Raw genomic sequence first — 13,746 nt, 5'->3', positions numbered from 1 at the left:
TATCTCATTAATAGTTGAAATTAACCTCCCTAATTCTATGAGAAAGCAAAATTCTCAACCATAAGGCAATACAAAGATATCCATAGTTGTGTACCTATTGTCGGTCCACGCTTGCTATCTATGCCATTGCCGGGTTTCCATGTGTCGCATGAGCGGGTTGTGATCATGTTAAATAGCTGTATGCATGTTGGCCGATCAGAGGGTCAGCACCTTCCTGATCAATAAGTATAATCTTGAAAAGATCAGTCTATAGAGATAACCAAATAGCCACAAGCATTGTGTTCACAGAGCCATTAGTCTGTAACTTCTCAAATAAGGATGATTTGTCCGACTACATTGCATGACTTCCATTTTACTGGTCTAATGGATTTATCAGGTGCTGAATGCTAAACATAAGAATTGCATAAAGAAATCTACCTAGTCTAGCTTAAGTAAGGCCTAAGATTGGGCCTTTTAATTCATATTCTCAAGTGTGACTACATGATTTGAGAATCGCAGTTTGGCTAATAAAAGAGGCGCAAAGAACTCATGCTCAATATTGGCTAATGAAACAATAGAAATTTGAGTCATCAAGGCAGCACCACCTTTCAGATAATAAGGGTGTTGTTTCATGTTGCAACCAGTAAATTGTTTGTGCAGTATATGAACGATAACGATGATCGTTGATGTTAAGGCCAAATTAGGCCATATTATCGTGTAAAATATTTCTTTCAACTGATGCTCCTCATCAATCTCCATTGATCAAATAGAAGTGTAAAGCCTTTTACTTCTTGAACATCCCTCACCCGATTCATAAACCATTACAGGAATATTTTTTTTGCAGACGATCTTGACAACAAACTCTTTTTTTTTTTATAAAATCAGATTTTATTCATACTAATCTAAAAAAAAATACATCTATATGAATCAGAAAATAAGATGCATGAAAAATCAAAATAAATGTCTGACACAATAATCCGCAACATCGTTTCAGTGTAATTAGCAACCTATATCTCCATCCAATCAGCAGTGCTATTAACTTCTTGAAAAATATGCATCACCTCATAAGTAAATAGTGTAGAAGCCATTCTCTAATAGTTATGTAATAATGGTTGTGAAGTCTCAGAACTTGATAGATTTGACAACCACCTAATTGCCATCAAAAAATTCTACTCAAGAATAATATGGGATGCCTCAAGGTATTTCATCGCATCCAGTAAACTTTCGCAAGTAGCACGCAATTTTGTTATTAGTGCTATTACAACAAAAAGTTTAATTCCATCTGCCACCAATAATTCACCACTTGAACTTCTAATAACAAAGGTGGATCCTCTCAAAAAAAAATTAGTCGGTCGAGAGAATATAAACTTCGCAGCATAGGAACCATTATTTTTCCTTGCTATCAAAGATTTTTTTAAAGCAGCTGCGCAAATAAATTTTTGGGCCGGAGAAGCATCTCTCATCAAAATCAATTTAGGACACAATGAGAGGGATGGCTCTCAAAAAAGTTGAAGTCGGTCTGAGAGAATATAAACTTGGCAGCATAAAACTATTGTTTTCCTAGCCATCAAAGGTTTCTTTAAAGCAGCTGCGTAAATAAAATTTTGGGCTAGAGAAGCAGCTCTGATCAAAATCAGCCTAGGACACAGTGAACTCTTTTAAGGAACGGTGGAAGAAGACATCACAATGTTGCTTACTTTCATCATATTACTTTGAGGTGCAGGTTTTTCCAACGTGTTCCGCTATCACTAGCCTTGTTATCCAAAACTAAAGTTTTACCTGGTGCACGTGGAGAACCCACACCTTTAGCTTTGATGGGCCCCAAAAGTAATATTCTAATACCAAAGAACCATACGTGATGATTGATTCCGGTTGGCGGGGGAGGGTTTGTGGCGAGGAGATGCAACGAGGAAAAAGCATAGTTTCAAATAACATTTCATCACCTTTGTCACATCAAAACGGCAAACCTTCCCTGAAGCCATCATTACTACCATTATGTATCTAAAAATTGTCTCTTTCTACTTTTTATATCAAACTAATTGTTGAAATAATGGCGTGCTACAGCAGGAGAACAATGGATGGGAAAAAATAATCATTTTAGGAGAGAAATTTTTTAAAAATTATTTGTATCATAATAGATCATTATCTTAACAAATAATAGCATGTAATAAAAGATAATAACTATAATAACTATAAAGTTGTTATTTAATATATATATATATATTTACAAAGTATTCTATGGTAATTGATAGTTATTATTATCAGATGGATGGCCATCAAATAAAATAATCTTATACTATATAGATAATCTGTTTAGATGTTTATCTTTGGATGGCGATACCATACACCATTATCCTATATCTTATTAATGGATGGTGTGAAAAAAAAGTAGGATCTAGATGGGCAATTGATAACAAAATTTTATTTTTTATCAAATAAATATTACTTCATTTTCTTTTTTACCGTAATTTAGAGAGATGGCCGTCCATCTGATAATAATAACGATCGGATACCATGAAATACTTTGCAAAAAAAAAATATTTTTTAAATAATAGCTTTATAAGCATCCGGCAAAATAGAATGAAAATATTATAGTTATTATTTTTTATTAAACGCTATTACATACGCATGAAAGTCATGGATTTTTTTTTTCTTACGTAAAAGAACGAATCTACTGTGGAGGACAGAAGGGTGACGTAACGAGCAGAGGTTTGACTGTTGACCGCCGACATATCCCATCGGTGTATCTGTCCAGGCTTTTTGTCTTTGCTCATCTCGTGGACAAGAGGCCGATTCCGGACGCAGCACAACTGGCTCTGATGTAACATGTCGAAGTGCGGATCCGGGGTGCACGGAGACATGATGTTATGGTGATTTGACCCACTGCGAGCCGTCCAATCATCATCAGATGGGTCCCGATCGTGCGGCCTGGTGATGGCGAAAAGTTTGATTTTCCGCCGCGGCAGCATGATGTTTTTTGATAATTTCCGAGTCCTCTCTTGATTCATGACATCCACCAATAATGGAGTGAAATGTCGGAAAAGCTGAGCAAATCCTCTGCTCACTCGGAAAAATCACTCCGAAAAGTCACCATAGCTGCCTCGCACCATGCACTCTGTGCTTCATCACATGGCACAATTCACAATGCCAATTCGAAAACAGGAGCAAGAGACCACAAGCCAGATGAGTGATTTTTTGAGCCACAAATCTGGGTTGCAAACGTTTTTGTGCAATAAATAGAATATGTGAAAAAAATGCACTCAATGTTGCATTGTTGCACGCATGTATTTATTCAAGAAGAAAGCATTAGTTGTTAAATTTTTCTATCAATTTGTAAGAGTGGTGTGGAGGAATGTCTTCATTGAAATAAGAGTATATATGTATGTATGCATGTATCGTGCTGATATCAAATGTTTCTAACAAAAGGGGGATAAGGAAACATGAAATTATGGATAAAATTCAAGTAGAATTTGCACTATAACCCGTAGCATCATCGGTTGGTGTGGCACCAGAAATGCTCATGTTATCATAGACTGGTATATTCATGGGTCGATGATATGCATGCGAAAGATAAAAATAACTTTAAAACTCAGAAACTTGGATGCGCGTAAGAGTAATTGTTTGTATACCTCAACACATACCAAGATTGGGTTTTGTGAGAAAATTGGGTGTAAAATAGACATTTTGGGCTCCAAATGAACTAAGAACTCCTTGTCTATGACATAGCAATGATGTATGCATACATATCATTAGGGCCAATCAAGAAACTGAATTTACTTGCTCATGAGATATTATACATTAATAAGAATAGCTGAGGGGTCAAAGGAAAAAGAAAGAAATGCACATTGAAAATTATGATATGGTTGTTGCTCCACTAATCACAAAGTTTTTTTCAAGATGAAAGCTCCACTTTGACAAAGTGATTGCTAATATGCCTAAAACTTTTGGTTTATAGGTCCATGGCCTTCTATGATTCTTTCAGCAATATTATCCTCTAGCATTTTCTCTTGAGACGTTCCATTGCATGGGAAACGTCACAAAGATAAGCGAGCTGGTAAACAAAACTTAAAATGATCTCAATATATAAAAATAATGCTATGGTGACAATTTATACGACAAATATTTCTTTCAACAATAAATACCACCATTAGAATGTGGTGCTCATCTCTCCCCATTTTCTAAAGAAAGCGTTGAGAAATTTTAATGGAATGCTCACCTGTATATAAAAATTACAAATGTTCAAAAACATCATAGTTTTCATATTTTCCATTTTTCTTATATATCTCCATAAAATTGCATGAAATGGTTCCTCTTTTGTAAAATCCACCCACTTTTTGAATACCTGCTCAATACTTCAGGATACATGTGATGGAAAATAATTCACAGCATGATTCAGAGTCTACTGGATTCCACTTTCATGCCTTCAAGTTTGTTGGTAGCCATGAGTTCAAATCAGTGCAAGAATGTGAGTACTAGAGCTACGTGGGTCGGCCAACTGCTCTGCCCACAAGATTTGTCAATGAGTGGGTTTCAATTACAAGCCCAATTTGCAAACAGTTGGATTTGAGCTGTGTGAAAAGTACAAGGTCTTTTTAGCAAAAAAAAAGAGTATAAGGTCTATTTCACAGCTAGACAAGTATATGTACTAAAAAACTCACACCAAAACCTGATTTATGAGAAGAATAAGCATCGAAGAGGCATAGCAGGGGGGAGAGGGGGAGTGGGGGAAGGGGAGGGGAGAAAAAATTGGATTAAAGTTCTCCTTAATTGTTCATAAAACCACCAATCCTCTTTTTAGAACATGACAACCTCTCATTTGTTTTCAAGTACGAAGAGAGCAAATACTAGCACAAAAACTCTTTATTAATATCATAAATTAGATTTGTATCTAATAATCAAATTGATCACAATGAATATCCACGCATAAAATTTGTTTCTTGATGGTTTTATAAATCTCAAATCTCTGGTTACTAAGTAAAGGGGTATAAACACTGGGTTTTCCATTATATGTTTTAAATGCTTTATGGTTACAATCCCATTCTTAACCATCATTTTCAGTTCGTACTTTTTTTACTCTTCTTTTGCATCAATTTCCCCTGATGGCAACTATTGGGAGCAATTATTTAACTATCATAACTTGGATAAGCAGAATTGGTAGGCGTTACGCAGGAAAAATCATCAATTTCAGCAAAGTGAACTTACCTTTTATATTTCTTCTCCAGCTTCTATTTCCTCAAGGGAGATTCTGGAAAAGACAAGAGTAGGAAGACATGTATCCAAAATGAACAAACTATGGGTACAAACGGTAAATGTTAGTAACAGGCAATGGGCTTTTACCTTATCAAAGAGGAGATCCCAATTCGCTCTCAGATACAGGACCAGGCTCCCCAAAACAAAGTATTTCAACATATTGTTTCACTGCTTCCATGCAAGTTTTCTGTAAAACTATACATTTTTTCTCCCTTTTTCAATCTTTCAAGCTGGAAACAGAGACCTCTATCATGGTCATCCTAGGTCTTCCCTAAACAGGGAGTGCCCATATAAAAATACAAGAAAGATACTTCGGCTTACAAATTCCAACATTTGTAAGCTGTAACTGTTCTGACATTTGCAACAAGCCATTGAAGTCTTTTTCTACAATTCAGTTATCAAAGCACTGGTAAATATTGTCTGCATTGTCTGAAGTGATCCGACAAATGTAAAACTGGCATCAACATATTCATCCATGCCTAGCCATCATGTTATCATAGTATAGCTGTTTTAGCATTTTACGCATGGCTGATTCTAAGATCTGGCAGCTTCTCAGAGGTTCAAAAGGCTTCTATACAAGCATGAGTCAGATGACTATGATGCCAAGTTCGCAGATGGATCATACATGTTGCAGACATAAATCTAGCAAGTCAAGAATGGCAAACTGAAAAATATACAATACTCTACAGTCTTATCAATACTTGAGGTCTTCTGTAGGTTTCAGACATAATAGAAGCTTGTACATCACATGCCCATCTGGTTCAAGTACTTCGGTGTCCTTCATTGGCATTTGCAGACCTTATTCAGAGCATCAAAAACATTCTGAAGATTTGTGTCTTGGACAATCACGACTTTTTCCCTGGATTTTGAACCAGAACCAATAGATACCTGCCTTTTCTTCACTCCTAAAACCTGCATTTTATACATGGTCTGAGCTTTCAACAACTGGTCAGGCAAATCGTATATTTGATTAATTTAATATTGATATAGTTCATGGGAAAAACCCTCATTGGAATAAAAAGTAAATTGTATATTAGGATTGTGATTTTTTTTCCTAGTTTTCAGAAGAAATCGCCATAATGTTTTTAGTCTTATGCGTGTTTATCTTCCTATTCAAATAAAAAATATGATTTCGAATAGAAAATAAAGAATAATGAAGCTTCAAGAGATGCTCATAGTTCCTGCAAATACTGGATATCACATCTGAAGCCACTTCGGGGATTGCAGCATCATTTGTTAACATGATTGTATTTTATCTTGTTACTCCTAATGTTCCACAGTTTTCATGGTTCCATTAACTAATTCTTGTGCTTCAGAAAAGTTTCAAAGACATCCTGTTAGGATTGATTAGGATTGTCAACTGAGAGCTTGGGATGAGATCTTGGAAAACTCAACCTGCTTAAATGGATTCAAGCAAGTAGCAAGAGTACAGAAAGGACAAGAAGCAGGCAGTGATATGCGTTGCTGGGTGAGAATCACAATGCTGGATTGCAGCATCATTTTGTCAACTTGCACTTCATGTCAGTCTATCTTGATATTAGTTCTCTGTTTTATCTTTTTAAATATGGGTTAGAGCTCAGAAATCAGAAAGTTCTGAAGATTCAAACACAAAAGAATACATTACCAAAAAGGCCCTTAGATCAGATTTTTTGGATTCCCTCCATCTTTATAATCTTTGTTGTCTTTGCTTCCCCTCCAAATGATTTTCAATAAAAAACCATTGCAAGACAACTTTCAGTTTTATTACTGCTTCAATGCATTTGAAATGTTTTTATATTGTTATCTGTTTTAAGAAAATGAGAACTTAATTGTTTCATTTTCCTTTTTTTCCTCTTGTATTATTTTTTGTTTTCATATTTTCCAAATTTTATCTCATTAACAGTAGTAACAAGCTTGTGTCACTATTATTGTCATGGTAGAAAGTAGTAACATACTGTGTTACTCCTACTATCCTAGCAGATGTAGAAGTGATATGATTCAAGCAGAAGTCATGCTTTAATTATTACCGACACACCTTTGGATCATGTATGATGGATAATTTATTGACAACATATGCAAGTTTTAACTAGTAATTGAAATATATGAAGCCTAAATTATTTTGCAGATATTATATAAATTTGTTGCCTCCGCGGTCATCTAATTGCCTAGGCTATAGAAGGGTCCATTACCTAGGGCTGCCAAGGCTATTTGAAAAACATTAAGTTGACCAACCATGCATACCTTTTAAACATGAGTGCAGAAAATCAAGTGATAAAGCTTAATTTAGCAATCAATAATAGCTATTTTATCTTGTCAAAGCCTTAGCTTTGATTTAAGAGAAGTATATCATCTAGTTCTTAGCTGCTTTATCCATTACTCTTGCTTCAATAGAGGCAATATAGCCCACTGGTTGTGGCCCTCCTCCAGAAGGTGTTTCAGTCTAGGTTCAAACTCTAGAAGGTGTTTGACTCTTAAATAATAATTAGTGGCATTCTCATTGTGGTTCTTCCGCAACCTGCCCCCCCCTCCCCCCCCCCAACCCACCCACCAGGACGTCTATCACAAGGTTACTCTTACACAAGAGTGGCAAAATTTGGTGAGACTCGCCAACCTAGTGTTGCAGTCCAAGGACCACAAGGAGCAGTCATGCACATTCTCTTGGCTGATCATCACTGGCTAAAGAGAAGTCAACATAGGCAGTTATCATCGACCTCTTTCAGGCCATTAGTTTGTCTATTTTTGTTTTCTTTAGTTATAGTATTTTCAAGTTGTTATTGGAATTATTTTGCTGAGTCTTAAGAGACTTTTTTAGAAGTTTCCCATGCATCAATTTGCACTGCATACAGGCACCCCATATGTGAATTTATTTTTAATTAAGATTCCTAGATGGAGTCAAACTTTGGGGAACTATAATAGCTGAACATCCCTCTTAAAATTAAAAGGATTCAGCTCCCTTTTTTTCCATTTAACGGGGCCTGTTTGGATGTCCTCATAAGATATTCCATAGATAAAATCTCCTCTAAACTAATTCAAAGAGAGACATTGCAAAATGAAGGAAGAAACTCGACCCTTGATGAATCCGCTAAGCAAAAAATCATGAAAAAATCAGGATGCAATATTGATTGTAAAAGGTGATTTACAGTATTTGCTGTTTTTTTAGGATTCTTAGTTCCTTAATCAGCCCAATAATAGAAATACTCATTCTCTGCACTATTTAACTTCCGCTCATCACCTTCCATATTAGATTCCTATGGAATAACCAAAGCATGAGCCAAATAGACCCTAACATCGCTCAAAAAGAGGGATATGACCAGAATTAGTGGGGTGGGCTTCATCATTATTTCCTCTTTTCATTATTTCTTGTTGAAAAATGATTCTGGGCACCCGCAGGTTGCACCCGAGAAGTTCATCAGGCCCATAATGGCCAACTTAGCAATTCAACAATCAGGGGAGCCATATAGCATTACTTTTTCTTGTTTAGGAGTCCTACTGTTATAAAGAAAGGTGTCCAGCTGAGGCTATCAAAATATATTGACATTGTGGCTGGCAAAATAGTTCAAGAAGTTCATTTTGACTTGAGCAACCACTGGCCTTCCACTGGGTCTTCTTCTCCTACTCTTCTATTATTATCTCCTGTCTTCTACTCTTTTCTACTCTACTTCCCACTTTCTACGCTTTAGCACTGCTGTTAAACAGCAGGTTCTTTCAGCATAGTTAAAAAGCAGCTTCTGAAGTTGCAGGATTCAAATCTAATTAGAGATTTGAATCAATTCTTAGCTATTAATATTATATGATCCCATAACAATTCGGGGTTACATCACTTGGCCAAACAAGCCAGAAATAAACAAGGCTATGGTGGAGAGTTTCTATAAATGGGTGAGTTTGGGTTACATAAGACTAACTCGATTATAACTGGGTCAGGTTCAATTTGGCCCTCAGACCCGACAAGCAGCCATGGGTTGGGCAAACCTTGAAATCTAGCCACAGGTCCCCATGATAGTTGTAATAGTATGGCAGGCCATGGATTAGTCAAGGCCTGGTTTTAGTGAGTAGGACAACAATGCAGTTCATGGTTAAGAACAAAACATGAAATACAAAAGAAAAAAGTGAAGAAGGATAATGCGATCAGAATTTTATTGCACAGTCCCACCTCCATCCTCCCCCCCCCCCCCCCCCCCCCCCCCCCCGGCTCTTTATTAGGAAGCCAACCCTAGGTCCCCTCTTCTTGAACCTATTCAATTTTCATTTTAGAGGCAGAACTGACAAGTGCAGCCTAATTGCGTTCCATGCTGAGTATGACACGATATAAAATAAACAGGTTAATTATGGCCTAGTTTTTCAACTTGATTATAATTGGGCAGCATCTAGGTTAAGATTTTTTTTTTTTAATCAAACCTAAAGTCTGGCCCGAACCAAACCCCCATTTCGCTTTCCGTCATACTATTTCATGGTCAGAACACCTTATTCCTCAATTCTGTAGATATTGTTCAAACTTAATCATGAGTAAATTTTGTTATTAAGATGGTTTCTACTATTATAAGTTTATAACCTTGCATATTCATGGAGATGTGACTTGGTTTAGCCCCAATATCTTCTAGGACCAACCTCAATTGAAGCCATCCTCATCAACTCTTACTACCTCAAGCAAAATGATGTCCTAAGATGACTTGAGTGTTATGTTAGACAACTCTCTTGTGCTTCTTAATATTTAAGAATTTTAAATAATCTAAAGGACCAAGGTTTGTATTGTGTTTGACAATGAATAAGCACAAGAGGAAATGAGAAAAATAGCCACAGGTTTAGCCGAGATCTATCTTGAGAATCCATGTTTAAAGGCCAAGAGATTGCACTGGCTCAAGAAAAAAGGTCCAAAGAACTTCACATGTGATTGATTTGAAAGAACCAATTATAAAGCATTACTAGTAGAGAACTAAAATCTACCAATTCTTTTCAGCAATCCAGATTTCATCTTATTCTCCAAAATCCTTTTAGTTATAAGTGGAAGAAATACTCAGAAGGACATTGTCTACGAAATAAATCTCGTAGATTTCATAAGATACTGCTAACACAATGTTGACATCACAGTAGCTAAAGATGGAATATAAGATTTGATGGTGAAGATCTGAAATCAGAATCAATAGAGATACCACCAAAGCCCCATTGATTTGAAAATCAAATTATGAAGATTTTTTTCTATCTTTCCTTTCAGCATTTTTGTGGAGATAATATATAAATAAATATTCTCTTTTCAACTATGACTGAATGTAGACATAAAAGAAAGATTCATAGGGATTTTAGATCTATAAATAGGGGCGCCTGGACAAGTAAATACCACCTTAGGTTGAATAAAATTGCCAATTATTTTCCCCTCATTGTAAGTTGTGGTTGTCATTCTCATTGCTTTCTTCCTCCTATCTTGCTACTATATTTGTTGGGTAGCTCTTCTTCCTTTATAGAGAGATCATCACATGCACTTTAAAGTTTAAATGAATATTTTAGTTCATGGTACCCCTTGAACCACATAATAAAAGACCTATAATACATCTACTCATGCTAATAGGATTATCTTCCAAGGTCATCCATTCTAAAAAGTCCTCTATCCCATATAAAAGGTCAATGCCTCCACTCCACCTAAATTACAGTCAAAACTATGTGCAGGCCATGAAGTGCAAGCCTACTTAGCTGCACGAAATCTAACACATACCCTAAAATTAATGCAATTACATTAACAAGAGTTACTTTCAAAGTCGCCTTTTTGTGAAAATACCGATCCCAAAATATAAACGTAAATGGTACCATCTCATTAAATTCTCAAGCAACATCTGTTGTGAGCTGAAATATCAACACTGTTGAGAAATTAACCATAACAAAAAAGTAACACCATTGAATTATTCAAGGCATGTCTTTGTAAAAGCCATTTTGATCAAAGAGGAGAATGCAAGAAGAATTATGGGGATTATAATGTTTGCCTCATCAATAAAAAGGTAAAACGACAAACCACTTCTTTGTCCAAAGCGATTTCACCCAGATGTCAAGGCTTAGCTCACCTTTCAGCTTTAGAACCACACAAGTAGAAAATGCCCTTATGATCAAGTACTTTATTGGCTTTTTATCAACATGATTCAACAATGATGATTGCTCAGATTCTGCTTTGCCATAAATCCCTCCTGAAGACCCACAACTAAGTAACCTAACAGAAACATATTGATGTCAACTCAATCTCCAAATTTTGCATAATTCAACTTCAAACCACATTAAAGTAAATGCACTCTCCGTACTAAATCCCCTTTGTTGTAGTTCATTGTGCAAATAATTCAAAGTTGTTGCCTTCCAAAAGGGTGTCCTTATTCTGACTTCCTGAACTCTAGTTCTGCAACCATTAAAAGAAAATGACAAACATTTATAGTTCCCGTTACCATACTCTCCTGATTCTTTTTGGTAAACTAAAAACCCTAAAGTTGCAAAAATCTCCAACAAAATGTTCCTGATTTCAGGCTTCTAAATTAACCAACAAAGCATCAAACACTTTGGCTTGTATTTTTTTCTCATCATCTTTCTCAAACTAGGGATGGCTACTTTTTTAATGTATTTCTCCAATATTACTCCTTGAGAGAAATCAACTAATTATTCTTGAGATAATCAAAGTAAATGAAATAGCACATGTACAGGTAAACTTGATCTGAAAAACCAGAATTGCCTTTGGCATTAATGTCTATGTTAATGTAACCTCATCTTGTAACACAATCCCCATCCAGATGTGAGACTTACTCTTTTATTCATAGCTTTAAGAAAATGGCATTCCCTTCCAACTCTTCTCCCTATCAGTAGGTTGAGAACTCCTAACCAAATCTACAACTTAAAACAAAGGAAAGACCACAATAATATCGTTCCTAATGACTCTACTGCTCGGAAACCAGAATATAAGATAACCTCTTCTCCCCCCAAGAGGTCCCAACCCATAAACCACCGATGAACTCAACTTCAAAGATCGTAAGATGATAAATTAAACAAATTACAAGGAAAACGTAATTTTGAGAAAATTAAGAAAGGAAAAAAAACTTTCGATTTAGGGGGCTAACCGAGCTGATGTAGTCGACCAACGCCGCGTTGGCTTCGCCGTCCCTCGCCGGAGCGTCGATCTGCACGCCCAGCGCCTCGTCGCCGAAATCTGAGGCCGACGGACGGAAGGAAAACTAGGGTTTTAATGCGACAAAATAGCAATAGGTGATCAAAAGGAGGGGGGGTTAAGGAGAGGGAGCGAACCTGTGATCGTGGCGACCTTAGAGCCCGGTTTGGCGTGGACGGTTATGGCGACGGAGGAGGTGGGTAGGAGGCGGAGGCAGGCGGGAATTCCTGCCGGCGCTGCCGGGGCGATGGAGGCCGGAGCGGCGGAGTCGCCCTTCGCTTTGCCTCGTTTGGACGGTGCCATTCTCTCGAACATAGGTACCGGCCCACCACCCTGGAATACTAGTTCCCAATAAACACGGCATATGATATGCCGTCTTCTGCGAGAGAGGTACAGCCCTCACGCCCCACCGTAAAGCTGATTCCTGACGCAAACTTGAGCCGACCCTAAACTGGACCGGACAGAGAACAAATGGATCGGAATCAAAGTCAGGCTTACTGAACTTTCAGATTGGGTTTGGAATTGAGATTTACACACACACACACATACATATATATACTATATTATTTATATATATATATACTTCTAAATATATAAAATTGTATGAATATTCTTATAAAGTTGTTATTTATATGTATACTTACATAAACACTTGTTTTGCATGTATACTTTTTTTTTATTTCTTTTTTTGTATGTGTACCTATATCATCTAATGCCGTTAAAAAAATAAGTAGTTTAAAATTAAAATGATTGAAATACTTTTAATGTGTAGACATACAAAAAAATATACATGTATAAAGATGTCTATGCAAATAGCAACTTTGCGAGAGTAATTATCCAATTTGGCATATTTAAGATAAAAGCTTAGTGAGATTTGCCAAGTCTTTTATAATCCAATTATATTGAAGTGGAACTAAATAAAGGCTGGTTTGGTTTGTATCTTTTGCATGAAAAATGATTAATATTTTTTCACGATATCGACTATTGGATTGCACACTACATATCTCAAGATACTCCAAACTCTTTCATTCATCTGTATGCACAATCTAATAGTGGATTTATGCGAAAGAAGGGAAATCATTTTTTCGTGCAAAAGATACAACTCTTATCCATGATGACCAAGGTCATAAGTGACGCTAGAGGCTATCCTCTTCTTCCCCTCTTTTCAAAAACTTTCTCCTGCCCGCTGTAACAATGGCGGATGGCTTCTAGGCCAGCCAACCGCCTCTCTACCCATCCCCTCTAGTTCCCAAGCAAGCGCACCTGACTTCGGTACCTCTTCAATTGTCAAAACCCAAGCCTTAGCTCCCTAATTCTATGTGGTTTCTTCATGAATTTTTTAAAATACCATTCTCCATTTAAAGTTCTTTAAAATAGCGTTTAGTGACCCAAACGGGATTACCAAAGTAATC

General features: G+C 36.6%; 1 protein-coding gene across 1 annotated transcript; it reads right to left on the bottom strand.

The window, feature by feature from the left end:
- Window positions 1-5,608: 5,608 nt before the first annotated feature.
- Window positions 5,609-12,671, bottom strand: LOC103704333 (uncharacterized). Its single transcript, XM_008787570.6, has 3 exons — window positions 12,472-12,671; window positions 12,288-12,376; window positions 5,609-6,141 (listed from the first exon to the last, which is right to left on the bottom strand). The coding sequence occupies exons 1-3, from the start codon at window positions 12,647-12,649 to the stop codon at window positions 6,010-6,012; spliced, it is 399 nt and encodes a 132-aa protein (XP_008785792.2). The 5' UTR covers window positions 12,650-12,671; the 3' UTR covers window positions 5,609-6,009.
- Window positions 12,672-13,746: the final 1,075 nt, after the last annotated feature.

The sequence above is a fragment of the Phoenix dactylifera genome, chromosome 2, assembly GCF_051530095.1.
Source record: "Phoenix dactylifera cultivar Ajwa chromosome 2, Ajwa_hap1_PhDact_Kaust_v1.1, whole genome shotgun sequence".
NCBI classification, from domain to species: domain Eukaryota; kingdom Viridiplantae; phylum Streptophyta; class Magnoliopsida; order Arecales; family Arecaceae; genus Phoenix; species Phoenix dactylifera.
This window is presented reverse-complemented; position numbering and strand designations above follow the sequence as displayed.

Bases quoted from the DNA above. Each gene is read 5' to 3' on its own strand.
- LOC103704333 (XM_008787570.6), bottom strand. From the start codon at position 12,649: ATGTTCGAGAGAATGGCACCGTCCAAACGAGGCAAAGCGAAGGGCGAC. The intron at 12,377-12,471 runs GTTCGCTCCCTC...CGTCGGCCTCAG, and splicing joins TAAGGTCGCCACGATCACAG to ATTTCGGCGACGAGGCGCTG. The intron at 6,142-12,287 runs GTTAGCCCCCTA...TATAAAATGCAG, and splicing joins TGGTCGACTACATCAGCTCG to GTTTTAGGAGTGAAGAAAAG.